The sequence below is a fragment of the Pseudopipra pipra genome, chromosome 21, assembly GCF_036250125.1.
Source record: "Pseudopipra pipra isolate bDixPip1 chromosome 21, bDixPip1.hap1, whole genome shotgun sequence".
Lineage (NCBI taxonomy): Eukaryota > Metazoa > Chordata > Aves > Passeriformes > Pipridae > Pseudopipra > Pseudopipra pipra.
The window spans coordinates 9,423,002-9,444,231 of NC_087569.1; the positions used below are offsets into that span (position 1 = coordinate 9,423,002).

The following is a 21,230-nucleotide window of genomic DNA, read 5'->3' on the forward strand; positions in this document are numbered from 1 at the left end:
TCCATTTCCAACTCTCTGTGAAGTTCAGGGATTTCTCTGTGCTGAGGGCAACTGTGTGTTCAGAGCTCATGATCTGGCTCCATGAAATTCCAGTTTCCATGGGTAAGAGCAGGATTGTTGGACAGACACGTGTGTGGATACACATTTATGTGCACACAGATCAAGGTTCTGATGGTCACCAGGCACCACTCAGTGCACCAAACAACACAGATCTTACAGGATGGCCTGGATGCTGAAGCACAGATTGTGGGAATTACTCAGGGAGAGGGGGAATATCCTGAAAAATAATTCCCAGTTCATGAAACACAAGGTAAAAATTCCCCTCACGAGCAGAGTTTGAGCAAGAAAGCACTGAGGCAAAGGAAGGCAGTGCCTGCACTGGGCAAAAAGCAGGAAAATGTTAGGAAGCTGGAGGACTCCCAGTTGTTTTGTCCAACAACATGCCATGCTCGATCTATTTTCCTTAAAAATGTAAAAACCCTCTGTAAATTAATGGATGAATCAGACTTTTAATTAGAAAATATTCAGGGATTCGAAGCACTAAAAATTAAGAGGGAAAAAAATGTACTCATCACCCAGTAGCTTTCTGTGTTAATTGTAATAAGAGATTTGAAGTTTAGAAGTATCAACTGTTGAACAGTGTGAATTAACTTAATATTGTTATAGTTTATGAAGCTCACAAAAATCTTCCTAGTAATTGTATGTATATTTAGAGGAGCTTTTCCCAACAAATATCCTGAAATGCTTGATCCTGGCCCAGTGAGAAGTAGCAAAGTGCAGCTGGCTCTGGAGTCCACACGTGAGTTACACAGTCCAGCACAGTCACTTCAGAGGAAAAATAAGGTCAAGGAAAACAGCAGGATTAAGTTCTGCCTTTCTGCTCAACCTGCCTTTACTGTCTTTGCAGCTCTGATAGTCAAAAAAATCAATTCTGCTTGAAAAGGTTGGAAATCCAAACAAACTTTTCCAAAAAAAAGAAAAAAAAGTAAACCCGTATTTTATTCTGATTGAATACAGCTCTGCTCATGTTTCATTCCCATTCCTGGTGTGAAAACTTCTCCTGAGCCACCCAAATGAATATTCCTGAATTTGCAGAGATCTCTTTGCAGGTTTAATTCACTCCTCTGATGCTGGTTTTCTTGTCTCCTCTTCCCCCCCAACCCCTTCTGCTGCCAAGTAAATTCCGTACACTGGAATTAAAGTAAGGAATAAAACTAATTCTCACCAGTAACCCAAATTCTTTGCCCGTGAGTGATAACTAAGAAGGTTAAGGAAGGTTTGTGCACTCACCCTGTGCGTTTGGTGATGGTCCCCAACGTCATTGGCTGCTTGATCTGAGCAAGAGGCAACACCACAGTCAGGCTTGGAAGAGGCAGCAGCCGAGGGTTCCCAGGGTTGTTGTTTGTGAAGTTGTTGTAAGTGTCTTGGCTGTTCAATTTACCTTCATGGGAACAGAGATGGGAGAAAACACGTTATTGGGATTTTTGTCTTCGTTTGGCATTTCTACATCGGACTGAAATAAGATTAAAAAAAAAAAAAAGCCCCCAAAAATAAACCAAAAAAATGATCTCCCGTCGCAATTAAAAAAAAAAATCTGAAAAAATTCATCTTCAGATAAAAAATAAACGGCAATGGAGGCAGCAAATACTAATTTTATACAGGGGGATAAGCAAGGATTTCCTTCCATGGAAGGGAAATGATTCCTGCTGCTGCTGCTGCTGCCCTGACAGTTTTGTTCACCAACAAGTATTTGAGTTCGATTTGAGGAACAAGCTCTGGATTCCAACTCTCTATTTAAAAAGAAAAGAATATCTGGAAGGGAATTATTTTCCTAAAGTACCACATACAGTGTCGGTAATTGGAAGTCCTGAAAAGGTCGCTTTTGTTGTCCCAGTGGATAAAGACACAGAGAATAATCATCTGCAGAACTAAGGCTGGGGGAAAATCTCAAGTAACTATATAAAATAAAACCAGGCCAAACTACATGTAAAAATCAAGAAAGTATCAAAAAAGTCATAAACTTCATCTTTGTTCAGAAAGGAGAAAATGAAACATAGGTACTGAAAAAAAATGAAAAAAAAAAAAAAAAGGAAAGGGAAAACACAAGCAGAAAACCCCCGAGAAGCCTAAATTTAGCTTGTTTCAAAGAGGTCTGTGCTGGATGGATGCCCAGTCTGGATATGCTTTTCTTACTCCCTGTATCACTCTGTAGTCACAACCTTTCATTCTTCAGTTGGAAAAGGAAACGAGCTCCAAATTTCATGGACAGTAAAGAAAGAAATGCGAAGAAACCAAAGAAAGAAGTTAAACAAAAAAAGGGGCCAGTCTGTTTATAGCAGAATCAAAAGTGCTTTAAATAGACAAGCAACCATGAATTAAAAGGTTTAGATCATTAACTTGTTTTTCTGTGTTCCTGTAATGCTGTGAAACGCTGGCTTTGTTCTTAATCAAAAGGGAGCCATATTGGGAATTAGGTTCCTAAACAACTGCTGCATTCTACACAGATATTATACAAATCCCAGGCCAAATCCATACAATCTGCCTCAAGAGCAGCCACCTTTTTTCAAGGAAGAAAAACAGCACAGCAAAGGGTTTCTCACAGGAAGCTGCCTGAAAAGCTTTAATGGTCCTTCAGATGGATTGAAAATAGGAAAAGGAAGGCGGAAAAATCTTAATGAATGTCTCATCATCCTAAAGACACTCAAGGCTTCCTTCACCCTTCTTTTAATACTATATAACTGTGAGCTTAGGGGGTTTTATTGGGGGTTTTCTGCAAAGTCCCCAGAGCTCTGCATGTCAGGCTGGCACGATAAGAGAAATGCTGAAATCACAGAGTGGATTTTGTGGGAGTCTCTGCTCGCTCAATGCGTTTTAAGAGAAATGGCCAGGCTTTAATGAAGAACGAGCCCATTGAAGTCCCAGACAGCAGATTTCATTAATAGCAATTTTCCTGCACCAACATGGAATAAAAAGAAAAGGGAAAAAAACAAAAACAAAACCAAAAAAAACCAGCCTGGGTCAGTTTTAAATTAAGACTGAGATGCAATTAATTTTTTTAAGATTAGCTTAATAATACAGTCTTGGTTCTTGCAGAAAGGCCCATGAATAGTTTTGTGCATTATTGTCTAATTAGTTACTGTTCATGCAGCCAAGGCCTCTCTGAGAGTGTCTCCCTCTCCCATCTTCCCCTTGATCCACATTTGCACAGCAAACACCCCCAGTATCTGCAGAGGGGGCTCCAAATCTGCCTGTAATCTGTTTTCTTTTACTTGTTTGGAATATAATGATTAACTAGGAACTCCTGACCCAAAGGCTGTGGTAACAGCCCCTGTCCCCTCTCAAGGCACATTTAATGACCCACTCCCAACTTCCATGTGGTTTTCCACATGCAAACCCATCAGCTGATTTGATGGAATATTTGCATGCAGAGGAAGGAGGAATTTACAGACGTCCTTCCAACACAAGGATGAGCTGCTCTACTTCCAAGCAAGTTGAGGAATCCCAAGGCAGTCAGGGATACTCAGAAAACTGCAGGATTAAGTCACTCCCTCAGAGCTTTTTATTAATTGTAGTTATAACATCCTGCAGTTCTCAGCCTCACACATAAGAAAACACAGAGCAAAGGGAAAAAAGCACTAAGCTATTAAGAGAGAATGAAAAGGTATAAAAGAGATGCTGAATAGGACCAAAATCTAAGATGATTCCCCTTTGCAAAAAAAACCAAACCAAACCAAAAAACGTTCAGCATTTAATTTGTAAATATATATTTAGAAGTACAGCTTAATCTGATGTATACAAACCTCAATAAAAAATTAACTAAAGCAGAGCTCATAATGCACAGCCCAACCACGAGAAAAAAATTCAGCTGTGACAAATGAAAAAGCTGTAACTACCAAACATATGTCACAACAACCATTGCCTGCCAGCCTGTATTTTCTGCAGCAACATTCAGTTGCTTAACTGCGAAAAAATGTAATTAAAAGTGATAGAAGTAAAAAATTCCAAGTTGGAACGCTGCAGAAAGGAGAGAGATTATTTCTGACAGTGAAGTTGTTCTTCAGAATCTAAATACAGTAATATTAAGATGGTGTGGACCATTAAGGTTAAAGAAAACCCCATAATTTTCTGGTGTGCTGCTGTAGCCCTCCAGAAATTGGAAAAATTCCCCTTCCATTCCTCCAGCCTGTCCAAGTAGGAAACTCCTGCAGTAAACAGGAGTTGTGTGTGCACAGGGCTGCTGGATCAGGCCAAAAGAGCACAAAGAATGCAGTCAAGCATCAACATTATTTCTACAGCTCGAGCAGTTGTTGATTCACTGTCAAAGGACGGGCAACAAATAAGCCAAAGTTTAGGTCTGCTCGAAATATCCAATATTTTTCATGCAGAACCCTGAACTCCAGTTACCTCGGGACACGTGCACAGCGCACTCAGCTGTGAGGGGGAACTGGGTTGTGCACTGACAGCTGCACACAGATCACATCCCACTGCCTGCTCAGGGACACTTCCTGCTGAATTCAGAGAAATTCAGGGGGATCAATGGCCACCCTCCCAGTCCCATGGCAAACACGTCCTCTCAAGGCTCACTCTGAAGGTTTCCAGGGGAGCATCCCGAGGGAGGGGGCTCCTTCCCTCGGTACTCACCCGGAGCTGATCTCAACAGCCCTCAGGACCCCGTGCAAGGCAAGTCCCTTGGGTCAAGTATTTGTCGTTCCAGGGGCTGCCAGGGAAGAGTTGTTTGGATCAGAGTTCAAGAGCTGTGCACGGAATGCATTAAAGCCAGTTTAGGCTCAGCTTTATTTTCCCATGTGCCTGCACTCCCTCTCCAGCCCGGGCCACAGCTCAGGACTTGCATTATTTCCACTCAAGGTATGAATTCCTGCTAAACCCACAACAAAAAATTCCTCTGGTTAATCCTAATTCAGCCTTTCAGATCTCCACTGGAGAGAAATAAAAGAAAAACAGGCTTATGTCTCAATTTAAGCTGCTGGTAAATCTCTTACTAATTTTACTAAGGGACTTGCAAAAAGCCAGGGATGCTGTGGCTCTGGAGTCTGACTGAAGTTTATTTCCAAGTGCAGCTTTACACACTGGATGAACTTCCATACCTACAGAGACATGGAAAACCAGCCTTACACACTGGATGAACTTCCATACCTACAGAGACATGGAAAACCAGCCTTACACACTGGATGAACTTCCATATCTACAGAGACACGGAAAACCAGCCTTACACACTGGATGAACTTCCATATCTACAGAGACACGGAAAACCAGCCTTACACGCTGGATGAACTTCCATACCTACAGAGACATGGAAAACCAGTGGGTTCTGCCTTTGTACCTGTTTGCTGAGAGCCTCCAAACCCACCCCCATCTTATCCCCTCTCCCCCAAACCTGAGCCACGCTTTTCCAGACATTTCATTCCACGGATAACCAAAGGCAAAACGCATTAAGCTGAGGATAAAAGTGAAGAGAGCAAACAACAATGTGCTTTGTTGTCAGAGGGAGGGAGCGGCCGCCGGGCCGGGCTGTATTCCCAGACCAGCCATCACTGACAGACTCACTTCCACCGAGGAAAACAGGGAGGCCTGAAAGGGCCGGACAAAAGAAATCCCAGCAGGCAGAGAAACAACAAATTAAAAGCGCCATTATAAAACACAGATGCTATAAGGAAAATAAACTTCACAAGATTTAGTGGGTTTTGACAGAGCTGGACATCTGTGGAAAAGCCATCAGGAGCAGCTCCCAGGTATGGCTGGACAGGCATCTCCTCCCTCCTCACCACGGCCTCTCTGGGAAGAGTCACCCTCAGCTCTCCACACACCTTCACCACTGCGGTGCTCCTTTATCAACAGCCACAATTCTATTTATGATTATTTTATTTATATGTGTTAAACCCATAAGCTGCTCTTCAAACATTTGATCAAATCACTCTGTTTTCTAGCTGTATTTTTGGATAAGAAAGGAAAGCTACTCCAAGCAGAAAATGTGTGAGACTTGCAGGCCTCTAACACCGTTCGAAAAGCAATCAATCGACTGAAAGCAATTAATACAGTAACTTGTCCTCTTCTGATCAACTCAGAGCCTTGATGAGTTCAGGCCAGATTTCAAATTGGTCAGTGTCTGAACAGAGGACTTGAGGGCACTGCTGTCAGAGCCCATCTCTGAGGAGAGAGGAGCAAAACCACCCTGAGTTTTGCCACTGTAATGACACAATTCCACAGCCAAGTGCAGCCCCGAGGAGCACGTTGTGCATCAGCACCGTGTGGGCAGAGTTATGGGATCCTGAAAGAACCAGTTTGATGCAGCTCCACTGTATCTGTATATACGACCTGCCTCCCTGTTTGAGTACTGCTTTTCTTTGCTGTCAAGAAATTCCACCCTGCCAGCGAGCAAAGCAAAGAGGACTTGGCCCAGACAATTTTTTTTTTTCTGGTAGGAAAGTAATGATCAGAAGGATTTTAGTTTTTCTATACACTTTACATGAAAAACTAAAGTGGTATCAAGCACCTCTCAGCCTTATAATAAAATGCTTCTGTGTTGATTTTTTCCATTTTTGTTCCATTACTCCAATACAAAAAGCTTAGTAATGCAGTGTCATTAAAATTCAAACCCCACTTGATTAGCTTTTATATCTTACAGTATTTAACAGACTCCATTTCAAAGGGTACCACGTAGTCTACTGACATTAACACTACATATAAACAACTATAATTTGGGAAATAAAAACAGTAACTCCAGGCTATGCAATCATGTGGAGGCCGAGTTACAGGAAAAAGAACCGTGTTTGGCCATTATTTCTGTTTAGTGTAACACTGAGGATTCCTCAGCTAAACATTCCCTAATCATATAATGCAAGGGAAATAAAATCCTTTCTAACAGGCAGGCAGAAAAAAAAGAAAAAAAAAAAAAAGGGCAGGAAAAACAGAAGTGTCATGGACGTGGTGGTTTATTTTGCTTTGCCTTTTATTCCACACAAAAAAGTTTCCCGGATGAGAATGGAAAGCTTCCCAGCTCCAGCTCCAAGACTTTCACCCTCGCTCCTGACCTTTTCTCAGACATGTTCCAGTCTAATCTGTAATCTACTACAGTCGGAAGAGGAAACAGCAGCGCCCTGGTGAGAAACGCTGCCTTGTGACCCGAGGAGGGAGCCCAGCGGAAGCAATGCTGGCTCACGGAGCCCTGGGGAAGAGCCTGACAGGCAAAACTCAACAGCCTCCGAGGGAACACGCTCGGCACCACGAGCCCTGACTGCTGCCAAAGTGGGCTCTTGCTTTCATGGTTTGTTTTAGCCAGTTGAACGTGTGTTATCTTTCCTCGTGAAATGTTAAGATGCTTTCCTAGAAAAAGTCAGGAAACTCATTATTTTAGTTAACGATCGCCTCTCAATTCAAGTCACATTGCCACTTCCTTCAATTGTGTCCTATCAAATTTAAACTCATTTCACACCCTCAATATTTCCAATACAATTAGGCCCATTAAAGGAAGAATATTATGTCTTGGCTACTGCATGTACATGCACTTCATGTAGCTACTCAGAGCAACTTTTCCTCCCAGCTAAAGTGGTCCAAGTCCAAAACCTGTCACTAATCTGATTCCACTGGAATGGATGGGAGAAAACAACGCAGCCAGTTGTTTGTGTAACATTTCAAAGCTCTCGATATCAAACCTTTGGAAACACAGCTGCACTAAATCTCACAACTGTCCTAAGGAAGAACTTTCTCCCTGTTTGCATCCAGGCAAGGCATGTGATGGTGACAGTCAGAGTGCTCTGCCGAGACGTGCAAGCGCCAGCCCAAGTGTCTGAGGCCCTGCTGAGCCAGAGCCCTCTGCCCTCTCACCCCAGCTCCTTGAACTCCAGCTCTTCCAACTGCTCATCAGCCTCCTCCACTCCAGATCTGAACAGGACCTCCCAGCAGTGCCTTCCTCCTCCTGAAGTTTTCCTTCTACTATCAGAAACTTTGCCCCCCAGTTACAGAGTGTCCCACTGATGCTCAATGATCTCCTCTTGTCCTGGGCACAGGAACTGCCATGACCCCTTTGCTGCCTGTACCTCTACCTGGCCAAAGATGGATTGTGAAAGAACAGTTCCAACCTCAAGCTCTACCTGGGATTTGAACCTGTCATTTACTTATACAACTACTGATGGTACAGTACAGCTGGTCATTTTTCCTACCTCCTTGTGTATTTCTTCCTTCCCTGTATGGAAAAGAAATTACACTGACAGTCCAGAGAAATCAAAAAGGAGAGGAAACCACTCTGCCAGAACAGCAACCATGTTCTGGGCCCCATGGCACCTCTCACAGCAGTGAAGACATCCACAGTGTCAACTGCCTGGTGCAAAAAATAACTCCTTGAAAATCTGACACAAATACCTGCTTCTTCTTCCCTTGCTGCTTCCCATCCTCACTGTGTACATCCTCACACCACTTTGCTGTGCTAAAGACAACAAAGGTGTCTTGAAGCATCTCCTTAGAAAACAAACCCTCTACCACACATACAAATCTGGCACAAAGATAATTTTTCTGGACTTATTTAACTAAAAATACTGTTGGTGCAAATCTCCAGCCCATTTATGGGCAGAACTCGAAATAAACCCCAGGAAACTGGTTTGCCAGCTGTTGGCTCCGCAGGCAGCGGCGGCAGCGCTTCAGCCGGGCTCTTCCATGTGGTGGTTCCCAGCCCAGAGAGCCAAACTGGCCCTCCTGCTCTTGGGTCATGTCCAGGAAGCACCAGGCACAGGCAGGGTTGGGTCCACACCTTGCCATCCTCTCTGAGCCAGACCTTGCACCTCCAACTCTCCACAGATGGAAAGACTCCAAGACCAGCGTCTTGTAACTACTACGGGTGTAGCTCCGGAGTGTTTCTGAGCAAACAGGCAGGAGCAGTGCCATCCTCCCCTCCTGGGCACTCTGGGCCACAGGCTGTGGCTGCAGCTCCCACAGCACTGAACTGGAGTTTGCAAACCCTTCTGAGGACAGGACTCTGTGAGCTCAGACTAACACTGCACTAATGAGGTTATCGCACAGGCAGCCTCCGGGCACTGTGCAGAGACTCTGCTACTCCGATTCCTTGCACATGGGAATTTTGCTAACACTGTCTGCTGGTGAATGATGAAGCGCTTGAGAAAACAAGTATGTACTACTGCTGCTGCCCCTTGTCACGTCTATCCATCATAATTCATATCAGCACAGCTCTGAAGTCAAAGCCTCCTTTCAGGGATGACTCCGAGGCACTGCAGCGTTGGGAACTCGGGGAAATTCGGGCGTCTCACACTCCTCTTCCAAATGATACAGAATAAAATGATCTTCAGGAACCTCATTTTTTTTGTATCGGGACAGAAAAACTGATCAGCGCATCTTAGAAACTGCAGAATTTCTAAGACATCTGGGAATTTCTGGAGGACATCTCTGTGTGCAGCTGTGTCGGGTGAGAAGACAGGGAAAGTTTAAAGGTAGCTCCTTACTCAAAGGCTGAGCTTATTAGAATTGAATTTTGTATTGATGATAAACTCCATATTAACACATCTGTGATTTTTTTATCCCCACCTTTTTATCTCTGCCTCATTTTCCCCTCTAGCTGCAACCATTAGCACAGATATTTAGCATCTGATTTCAATCCGGGTCGAATACACAGGATTTATCCCAAGTTATGTGGAAGGAAAAAAAAAAAAGTGCCTTGAGAACCACTGCATTTGAGAACTTGATAATAATATCCATGGGTAATTATAATAAATGGCTTGTCTGAAACACCCACAGAATAGGAACTGAAGCAAACCACGGCAATCTCTCCCTCCTGCACCCTCCACACACCCTCGGCAGCTCTGCTCTTTTACCCATGACCGTTGAGGATGTTTTCTGGCTCCGTGACAGCATCGTGACTCAGGTCATGAGAAGTGTCAAAGATGCATTTCCTTGAGATGGGAAAAAGCAACTGATTTTAACAGCCTGCAAAGACTAAGCAAAAAAGAATAAGCCCAATCAGCATATTTAAGGGTAAAGATAAACCTTTTAAAAGATACGAGTATATTTTATTTCCAATCTTAATGCTTACGTTTCTTTCCACAAAGTGTTTGCATTTTTCAGACTACCAAAAATGCACATTTGATTAAATGCCTTACTTAGGAATAATAACTGTGCTGGAAAAAGAAAGGACAATAAGGGCAGCACCCATTTACTGCACAATCCATCACCAATCATATGGATAGGGAGTCTGATTCAGGCTGCAGGCACGAGGGAGCAGCCCCAGATTCCCAGAATACCCATTGCCAGGGGAAGCAAAAGGTGTTTGGGCTTGAACCCAGCAGGTCCATCAGATAAAATGATTGTTCCCACCAGCTCTTGTCCCATTCCTTCCCCTCGCTGGTTCCTCACACGGAGCTTCACATGCTTTCACCTTCCCTCATGCCAAACCTTCCTCGTCATACAACACCCTCCATACTTAAACCTCCTCCTTCAGCTGATACAGTCTCTTGAAAAACTCTGGATTCTACTTTCTCACCTTGTGATCAAACATCCTACAGGCCTGTATCAGGTGAGCAAAGCCACTTTTTGTCATTTCACTGATCGCAGCTCCCTCGAGCCACTTACATTCCTTGACCCACCAACAAATGCCTGGACCCTGCTGTCTCCCCTGCACTAGACCTCTCTTCTCCTGCCCTAATTCCTGCCTTTCCCCTTTTGTGCTTTGGACACAACCACCATGCAAGAACCATTCCTGCACTGCTCCTTCAGTGACTGGCTCTTTTCAGCTGCCTTGTTATTTCAAAGCTCAGTCTTAGTGATGGGTTTTATGCTGATTGCACTGATTTCTCCCTAAAACACCGTTCAGCTGTACACAAGTGTATCTAGCCCTCTGCACAGACATATAAGGCACACTGAGAAGACAAAGCTGAGTGTGTTCCTTCTCAGGGATCATTAATATTGTTTATCAATTTCCAATTGGCAACTGAAAACCCGATCAAAGCGATGCATCAGCTGCAGGATGTTGTTACTACTCCCAGCGTAGAGAAGGAAATGCACCAGCCTGTCCTTTATATCCCTGGTTAACTGGGAGATTTGCGGATGACAAAGCATGGGTTTACTGTAAATTAAGAGGAAGCAATTGAGGGAACAATTGAAATAACCATAAAATCCCAAAATGTCATTTTAGTAAGTCATTTTCAGACAAACGCTTAAAATTCCAGTCACCGCTCCTTGCACTCCCTCGGTACCTGCCTCTCACACATCAGCACTTGACCCTATCAAAATTTTCTTCAATGTGATGTTACCAAGACTGAAATCATCCATCTTGACAGGAAAACTTCAGTGGGACGCTCACATGTGGTAATCCAGCTCCCGCCTGCCTTCCCCCTTCCTTTCCCCCCGCGATCCATCTTTGCCATCGCGGTCTCCTGTGCACTGCCGATCGCTTCCCCTCCGCCTGCCTACCCACAACCTTTGCTCTGACCACTGCTACGGCATTTGCTGGGCTAAATCACTCACTCAGAGAGTTTTACACTCCAGATCTCAAGAGCTGCAATTCCCTTCTGATGTCTGTCTCCTTCAATCTCCGATTTATCCAGAATATTCACAGCTTCTCTTTCAACTATTAAGGCAAACATGTATTCGACCCCAGTTTACGCTGCTTACAAAAACCTGCTTTAAAATAACTTATGTACAGACACGAACTTCCCTGGTGACAGAATTTATCAGTCTACTTCCCCATTTATCTGAAGGGAATGGATCTTTTCCTTCCACTTCAGAAACTATCCAAAATATACCACCCACTTCTTCCACTCCACTGACTCTTTATCCATTACCAAAAAAAAAAAAAAAAAAAAAAAGAGGGGGGAGAAAAAAAAGGTAGCTAAAAACACAGCTCATTTACAACCAGTAAGCTGCTGGCCAGTTCCCAAACTGGTGCTTCCAGCTGTTCCCACCTCTTTTCCCGGCCCTACACGTGGGGCTGCTCTGGGCACTTCCATCGCCAGCCCTGGGACTGCTCCAGAAGGAAGGAGTCATCACAGAATCATAGAATCGGTCTCTAAAAGCCGTTAGCAGGAAATTCCCACCAGGCAAACTAAGTCCGTTTCTCCCCAACTGGGTTAAAAACTGCGAAGAGAAACTCCAGGTGAGGGCGTGAAACTAAGAGGGCCGCCGGGCGCTTCAGGCCAGCGAAGGCGGAGGGTTTATATTTGCAACCGAATAAATATTTATAACGCTTATACGAGTAGCTCAGTGCTTGTACGAGTGGAGGGGGGGACAAAAAAGGAGGTTTCATCCTCCTCGCCACCATCTGCCCGCCGAGCAGGGCCCCCCTCAGGGCCCCCCTCAGGGCCGGCCCCGCCTGAGGCGCCATGCCCGGGAGGACGGCGCCCCCTGCAGGCCGCGCCGGGCACCGGCGGGAGCGCTGAGGGGACCGAGGGAGCGCGGGGAGCCTCCAGCTGCAAAATCGATAAAAAAATAACCGGTTTCCCATCGGAAATCGATAAGTAATGACATTAATGATCCGCCAGAGGGAACGCGCTCGACTTCTTGTCTTCTCGGAGCGCTCCGTGTGTCCGTGCGGAGGGTTAGGTACACTCATGCAGCTCCTTCTTCTAAGGAGAAATTAGTGCAATCAGCTTAAAAGCAGTCACTAAAACCGAGCTTTGAAATAAGAAGAGAGACGCGTTCAGGCTTTGAACCGAGGCTGCAAAAAGAACTACGCGAAATTACATCTGTATAAAAAAGAGCCGGGTGCGATGCTGCGGAGAAGCACAACAATCCTACGCAAATACAAACGTTAAATTACATTAAAACTACGGGCGATGCTGCAGCTTGATTTACTGCTTTTACACATTTCTGAAAACCGCTTTTATCGAGAGACGCTGCAGATCGCAAAGGGAAAAATTAAACTCCACGGAGAGTTTTCAAAGAACAGTTTCCAGCTCGTGTTCGCAGCGTTTGGAGTTAAAACTCCGCGAAGGAACTGCCCTCCGGTGCTTTAAGTTATTATACAGTTAATTTTCCTCGAAACTATTTTTGTCTGCCTCTCTCTAAATAGGTGGTTTCTTAAGTGAGTGTTACTTAAAGGAAACCAATCTGTTTTTCAGGAAGGGCTGATGATGTCAGTCCTTTCAACTCCGCTTTCCCATAAGAATTCTTCTAGTAAAAGGAGTTTCACTCTGGGAAATAGTGAAAAGTAACGTGAAAATATTTAAAGCATCTCAGGGCTGCATGTTTATCGAACTTCCAGTTTTATGCCTGGATTTTAATCATGTTGTGATTGTAACAAATGAAGGAAAAGCGAGACGAAACCTTTTGACTTTTAAAATTAGAAGAGATTTTGCAATGAAAAACGTGCCATACTAAAATATTTATGAAGAGATAAATACAAGCCTTGAATGCACTATATCCAGAACAACATGTTTTTTCACAATTCTAAATTTATCTACTCCATCTCAGCATTGGTATTAAATCTGGAAAAAACCCCATGGTGTACTATGAACAGTTTTTTGGCAAAATTATGCCATCCAAATAAATACTTCAATCCCCAGCAAAATGCAGGACAAATTCAGAGAGTATCATATTATTATGGAATGGTTTTAGTAGGTGTGGATATATAGGTTGAATCTGTGTTTAACTTACTGCATAATAATAATAATTATTATTATTATTATTTGTTCTGATACTGGAAATCCCTGCAGCCAGCAACAGAGAAACTGAGCTGAGCTACAGAGACTTTATTTCACTTACTGGTGGTGCAAGAAGTAATGACAATAACACTCTGTAAATTTTAATCTGCAGAATAACAATACTTAGAGAGAGAGATATTTTTCAATCTTCCAAGTAAAACATTACTTTTTAACACCCAAATGCTCTTTGCTATTCCCATATAGGTGTCCTGAGGAGACCAGGGACACTTTTGCATCACCAAGGACATAGTTTTGTTTTTACCACTCATCCCTTAAATCCCCACATCATACCTGTGAGATAGGTAAGAACCATAAACCCCATTTTATACAAGTAAAAAGGTCATGTAAGGCCAAATTCTACCCCAATATTCACCCCCACAACCAACTGATGTCGTAATAGTCTTATAATAGTAAAAGCCCATAAAAGGATCCCAACCCAACTCAGATATTCCTGACAACTCTGGCAATCCAAAGGAATGACAAAAATACAACGTCGCTGGAGTAAGAGACAGAGCAGCCCAAACAAAATCTCTGTCGGCTGTAAAAGGTGCAAAGGAAATATCTCTTTATCATCCTCCCTTTAACAGTTTACTTCATTCTGCTGAAAAGAACAAAGCCCAGCTATGATTCATTTGGAAATGAAATCATCCCCAGCCCCAGTAAGGGCTGACGTTGTGTGGGTAAACAGTTCCTGGGGCGCTCCGACAAAATGTAAATAGATTGCCTCGCTGCTATACACACAGCAAACAGCTTCGGCTTGAAACTGGGAGGTGAAAAATACCACAGAGCACGAGCTCTGAAAATATTTACCAGAACAAAAGCTAATCACAAGTTGCCATCAATAAGTTAGGATTGCTAATCAGAAAAAGAAGATAAGGAGCCAGTGCTTTGTGCGTGGCAGTCCGTTCTTTTGGCACGAGGTTGTAGCAATGAGATTTTAATGCAGAAGAAATATTAGTAGGAGGATTAACAGCAGGGTTTTTTTTTAAATTGGGGTTTATTTAAAGTTTTCTGGATTGCAAAGGACACCAAAAAAAAAAAATCTTCCAGTTTGCCACAATCTCCTCTGAATCAGTCACCTAATCAACAATTTGTCCCAGTGCAAAGGTGCTCTCCAGGACATGGCCTTTGGTTTTATTTCCATTATAATCAGCTGCATTTAGAGGGATGATTAAGGAAAGCAATGGTTATTCTTCTTGAAGAAAATTACAAAATTAAAGTAATTCCACACATGGGGAACACACAGATTATTACTGCTGTCACACATCACAAAACTGATAGACAGAATCAGCTCAATCAAATTTACTAAGGGTTGCAGAGCGAGTTAAAAGTAAAATCCAGGACTGCTCTTCCCTCTCTGGAGTACTGGCTTACACTCCTGTCACCAGACTGTCCTAACTCCTCCAAACAACAATCATTTAACATTAGAATATGGGAAGGAGCTGTTACAATCTGAGTAAACACATCTTAGCTCACAAATTAAAATAATCATCAGTCTCTGGCTAATGCAGCTGCCACACACACAGATAGACACACACATACAATCCCTCTGCTGAAAGTCCCTGTGAACTTCAGGGTTTTGGTTTTTTTTAACAAGTTGATGATAAATGGCTTTTTATAAAAAGCCTATAATGGGGTTCAATATCCTGCCTGCCTGCAGCCAGGTAAACTGAAAGATTACTGAAATGAAAAAGCAGCAATAAAATTACTGAAAATATTACAGTGTTTTCTCAAATGGACTTTTTTAAAATGGAACCATTTTATCTTTCTTTTTCCCCCCTAAGATTTTTTTAAGACAACTCTGCTAACTCCTCTACACGATCCCCGCAAACTTCTCATGGAAAACTTTCCCAAGCAGGTTTGTGAGTTACCAGCACACGGTCTGAGCTCGTGTCCAACTCCAAGCCCTTCATCATCGAAGTGATGAGCACAATCTGTGTGAAATCCTCCAGGAGCCACAGTTACCTTCCTGCCTTAACTGCCCGTGCCCACGTGCAGCCCTCCAACAGAGCTGACTGTTTAAACAGAGCTCATTCTCAAGCCATGATCTTGAAAGAAATCTGATTTATTATCTTTCGGGACAGACATTTGCCAACCAAAGTCTCAGAACTCTTGGGACGCTCCCCTGAAAGCTGCTCCCTTTCTCTCAGGGACTCGGCCACGCACAACCTGCCCACCACTGAGCATCCTGGGGGAGGTGGAACTGCTGAGCCTTCTCTCAGAAAGAAGTGTCAAATCTATTCCAAACTTCAAATGCCCCTCAGAGCTCTGCAAAGGCAACAACTTACTGCAGCTCCCCTTGACAGAAAACAGAATTGGCTGGATGAAAGCTACACAAATTGATAGTTCCTTCCTCTCCTCTGTGTGATGTCAACAGTTAAAAGGGATTTGCCATAGCAAAGCTTTAGCAGTCCCCAGCCTGTCTCAGGCCTGACAGGCTGAGCTGCTCTGCAGCAAGGACAGAAAGTAAACTGGTAGATGATACACAACTGTCTGCGAGGAGGAGGAAACTTCAGAGCACGTTTTGGGTGCCTTCCAGTGGCTCCAGGCAGAAGAGCAGGGCTCCAGAACAGCTCTGCACAAACCTTTGTTCAGAAAAGTCCAAAGAAAGGAGAAAATACAGAGGCTTCTGCTGAGACAAGCCTGGTTCCCTTAATAATCACCAAGACATAAAACAGTCCCTTTGACTCTGAATCCCCACAAAGGTTCTCTCTATAGCAGAGAGCCCAGCACAGAGTTGGGCTTTCACAAGCACCAGCCCTACTCATAATTAGGGAAGAGGGACTGTCCTTGGCCATTTTGAACACTCTCAGACTGGAAAAGGGTGGGCACCCCAAACAAACTGCTATTGAAACTTCACTTCCATGGAAGTTGTGACTTACTCTTAATGGAAAGGAGGCACAAGGATGCAGCAAATCCCGAATCCAAACAAAGCAGCTTCTAGCACAGACCTCATGAAAGAGAAAGGCAGAAAGAATGGCAAAGACAAAACTGAAGAAGCTGTGGCAATGATGATTTTTGAACATTTCTGAGGCTCCCCTTCACATCCTTCGGGTGTCTCCACCACAGGACCAGGATGGACAGATCAATTCTTACAGACTGTTTTCCCTTTGCACATTATTTGTCACATTGCTCACACACACACACACACACACACACAAAAAAGTGGACAAAAATCTGTGCCATCAACTTCCCACTGTCTGGTTTCCACATTTCTCCTCGAGTAGCATTTATTGCAGATATCCAGATGTGCTTCCTGACCACTGGGGCCGATGAGCAGTGAGAATTTTAGGTAATGGCACTTGAACACAGACCAGATTACTGACCTAGATGGAAACTAGAGACCTAAAGACCCCCAAACTTTCAGTTTAGAGTGGAAATCATTAACACATCTGTGATAGCATCGTTTACTTGAGCTGCAGAACTAGAACTGTCCTTCTGAGGTACGTCCACCTTGGCTCATTCCTGTAATACCTGCTTACATCACATATTTTTGCACAAAACCCGCAGCACCTTACGTTAGGAATTCTTGCTGATATAAGGGGGAGGGAAGAAAGGAAAGCAGTGGATTTACCGTGGAGGGGTGAGCCAGAGGGGCTGCTGGACAGGCCTGGCACGGGGCTGCAGCGTCCCCCTTGCTTGGACGTGAGCTCCTGCTCGATCTCCTCCAGCCCCGCGCTCTTCTGGAAGCGGCTCATGCGATTCACCACCCGGGGGGACATGTGTGTCCTCACACAGGGCTGGCCCCCGTAGGGATTGATGGGAAAAACGTGGGAAGTGCCCCGCAGCGTGCTGACCACCACCCAGCGACAGTCGTGGCTGAAGGAGATGTCCTGCACCTGGAAAACAGGGGAGAAGCGGGATGGAGTCACCAGCGTTCACGTGGGAAACAGCCACGTCTTACACCAACACAAATCTTAACTGGAAAAGGGAATAAAAGCATATTTTATATAAATCAGAAAAGCATATTTTATATAAATCAGCTCTATGATTGAACATGAGCAGCAGTGTAATACCCACTGCCAAATTTTGGGCACTTCTCAAAAGATTTCTGAGATTTTCCTTTTCAACAAGGCCCGAACTTAACGAAAACAAACCACGCTGCAAAGGGCCACAGAAAGCCACAAGAGCCTGGTGGAAATTTCAAATAGAACTCAAAGCTCTAAAAAGAGCTGGGAAATCATTTCAATTACATGTTTTGTATTGGCTGGTTTAATTTGTAGAGATTGCCCAAAAAGGGGGAAAAGGAGGGATGAGAAGGAAGAGACATCTCACCACTGGGCCTGATTTTGACAAATCCTGGCACAAGTCTTATTTTAGCTTAAAATGGCCAGTTTTGAAGCAAATACAAAAATACAGTTAAACATTTTCCACTACAGTTACTCCTTGCATAGATCTCAGATACGAAGTCCAGAAGGATTTAATTCTCTTTTAAGTGTGCTCTACACAACGTTTTGATGGAAAGCAAATTCTTGTTTCTGAAGGAATGCTTGAAAAGAGAGATTAAAGTTTGTTTCTAGCCCGGCCCTGGCAGACAACTCAAGAAAACAAGTAGTGGAGGTTAAAATGATTTATCATAGAGAAAAAAAGTCCTAAAACAATTCTTCCAAAATTGTTTTTAAAGGTAAAAGCTGACTAAAAAGAACCAGTATGCAAGTGGGATTTACCACAGCAAACAAACATGCAGACGAAGGATTAGTTCTCATTATATTATTAAACAGCATAAACTCCATAAAATTCTTCAAGATTTCGCTGAAGCCAGTTTTACAATACACTAGGTACTCAAATTGGAGTAAACACTGATAAAATCTTGACAAATATTCCAGAAATGCACTCCAGCTATTCCAGACAAAAGCAGCAAAGTATTCATCAAAGTGCAAGTTTCCAGCCGAGCCCCCGAAGCCTTGGGAGATAAAAAAAGGATTTAAGTCTTGTGACTTGTGACAAGATATTTGGCTGACAGACTGTCGGGACACGAAATGCTTCATCGACATCACACAGATAAAGCAAAAACCAGCTGCACACCTGCTCCTTCAGTCCTGGGGACAGACCCCAAGGACCCACCAACCACACAGCTTGACCAGCCCCCCAAAATCAGAGATTCTGCTCTTCCTGACCTACAGTCACAGCACTCAGAGCTCTGAGTCTGCTCACAAAGTGCTTCACCCCCACAGACGGCTCAAAAAAGGGTTAGAGACCCCACAGGGATTAAGGAGGGCCAAAAAAGGAAACCCCAAAAATGATGGCACCGAGGGTATTTCTGTTTAAAGGGAAAATTCTCCTGGTCAAAACCAAATATTAAGAGTTGTGTAAAAACTGCCACCCTCAGTCACAACAGAGCTGTGAGATGACAGAGGGAAAAAATGACATCTCACCGTCCCGTGCAACAGAAGTGTGTGTTTCTACTTCAATACTTCCAGTTGGCATCCTGGGGTTATGGTGTTGTAAAAACTACACACAACAGCCCTGGCACATGACAACCCACACCAAGAAACTGGGAAACAATCACTACAGGATGTTTTTTTTTTTCTCTCAGTGTAAACATTAGACACAGAAATAGTATCCCTGATCTACAGGAGGAAAGAGTGGAACTACATAACCCAAAATGCTCTCTTGCAAACAGCCCTCGGGGTGTGCAGTCAGGGTATCTGAAAACATGGCTGAAAACACAGAGGTACAAGGCTTTTAATAGTAATAATGGGGAAAAAAGTGTTGACAGACGAGTGTGCAGTGAATTAAGATTTTTAGGAACAGGGCCACCAAACCCTCCTCAGCAGTGACAAAAAGGCCTCTGGAAGCTGCTGTCACACAGGCAGGAATTCCACCTCTCTCCTCCTGGTGTCAAACACAGCCTCGTTTGTCCTCCACAGATAAACCAGGAGTAACAGAACCACAGAAATTCCAGGAGGTAATTCAGGGAATATTTCCAATTCCAAGGGCAGAATTAAACACGTTCATCTCAGACCAGCCCAAATCCACCTGTGCCCTGCGAAGGAGCCCGGAACTTTCCAGCAGCCCTGGAAGAAGGCAGCGGACCAGGCTGAGAGGAGAATGCTCAGAAATGACTCCAAAAAATCAAAAAATCAGCTGTGTGTGTCCATGACAAACCCCATAAATCTTCCACCACGCTGCTCCTGTACATTACACAGAGTTCTTGACTGCTCAGAGTATAAACAAACTGCACAGTGGCCCATTAGTGGTTTTCAAGTTTATGCTAAGCGTTGCAATTTATTGCTGTCCTTTAGGCTAATGTACTATTATTTCATGTATTTAGAATATATTTCTGGATTTGTTGTTAATTATGATGTAATGTTTAGATACCAAAGATCAATCAAGACCCCATAGTGTTTACAGACACATGTTAATAAAGCACAAAGTACACCAGATCTCTCACGATGCACAGTTTATTCTATAGCTCAAGGTCAACATCTCATTTAATACTCACGTCTGTAATTCAAAATTTTATCTATCCTCCCCTGTCTGGGGCAGTAAAGGCAATTACAGACCTGAGATTTTGCATAACTTGGGAGCCCTTAAGATGTTTTCAGTTGCAATACTAAATCCTTTCGTGGGAACATCAGTGCCCTCTCCCAGTTTTACACCCATTTCTTCGGAGCAGTTTGGTCCCTTAAGCTTCACACTACATTTCCCGCATATCCAAAAGTCTTGGTGAAATCCCTGGATACCTCAAGCCCTAATTAGAAGCACCAAAGCCTCTTCTGGCCCAAAGGAATGCATTTAAGGCAACCACAGAATGTTATAAGGGCAACAAGGTGCATCCTCCAATTCTCTCGTGTCTAAACAAGGATCCTGAGAGTCCCACCCTCAGCTTCCTTCGGCTCTGCCACTTCTCTCACCTTCACACAACCCTTTCCACCAAAGAATTCACTTCTAACTCTGTAAATTCTTTTCAGTCTTCCCCTCTCTTCAAAGAATTCCAGAATGGTTTGGGTTGGAAGGGACCTTAAAGCTCATCCAGTCCCACCCCCTGCCACGGGCAGGGACACCTTCCATAGCCCAGGTTGCTCCAAGCCCTGTCCAACCTGGCCTGGGACACTTCCAGGGATCCAGGGGCAGCCACAGCTTCTCTGGGCAACCTGTGCCAGGGCCTCACCATCCTCACAGGGAAGGATTTCTTCCCCAAATCCAATCTAACCCTGCCCTCTGGCAGTGGGAAGCCATTCCCCAGTGTCACTGTCACTCCAGACTCCTGTAAATAGTCTCCCTCCATCTTTCTTGTCAGCCCCTTCAGGTCCTGGAAAGCTGTAAGTAGGTCATCCCAAAGCTTCTCTTCTCCAGGCTGAACAATCCCAATTCCCTCAGCCTTTCCCCCCAGCAGAGCTGCTCCAGCCCTCTGATCATCTCGGTGCCTCCTCTGGACTCACTCCAACAGGTCCATGTCTTCCCTGGCTCCCCCTGTTTTCCTGCAATCACTCTTCTATCCTTCTACCTTCCACTATCCTATTTCCCCGTGTTTCCAACACTATGATGTCAAATCCTCCACAAAACTGAATTACAATGTAGCTGCCCCGTTCAGAGCCTGCCCCAAGCGAGACAGTCGGGTAATTTAAT

At 44.0% G+C, this 21,230-nt stretch overlaps 1 protein-coding gene across 10 annotated transcripts in view; it reads right to left on the reverse strand.

Annotated features, from left to right (window-relative positions):
• The window catches only part of BCAS3 (BCAS3 microtubule associated cell migration factor), a 316,293-nt gene that overhangs the window by 210,496 nt on the left and 84,567 nt on the right, over positions 1 to 21,230 (reverse strand). For all 10 annotated transcript variants that reach the window (XR_010435660.1, XM_064678040.1, XM_064678038.1 and 7 more), the window contains 2 exons: positions 17,233 to 17,497; positions 1,291 to 1,441 (listed from right to left, as the gene is read on the reverse strand). Coding sequence is in view for 9 of the 10 variants with exons in the window: in XM_064678040.1 (XP_064534110.1) it covers positions 1,291 to 1,441; positions 17,233 to 17,497 (416 nt within the window). In the remaining variant the exon portion in view is untranslated. The remainder of the gene's footprint in view (positions 1 to 1,290; positions 1,442 to 17,232; positions 17,498 to 21,230) is intronic.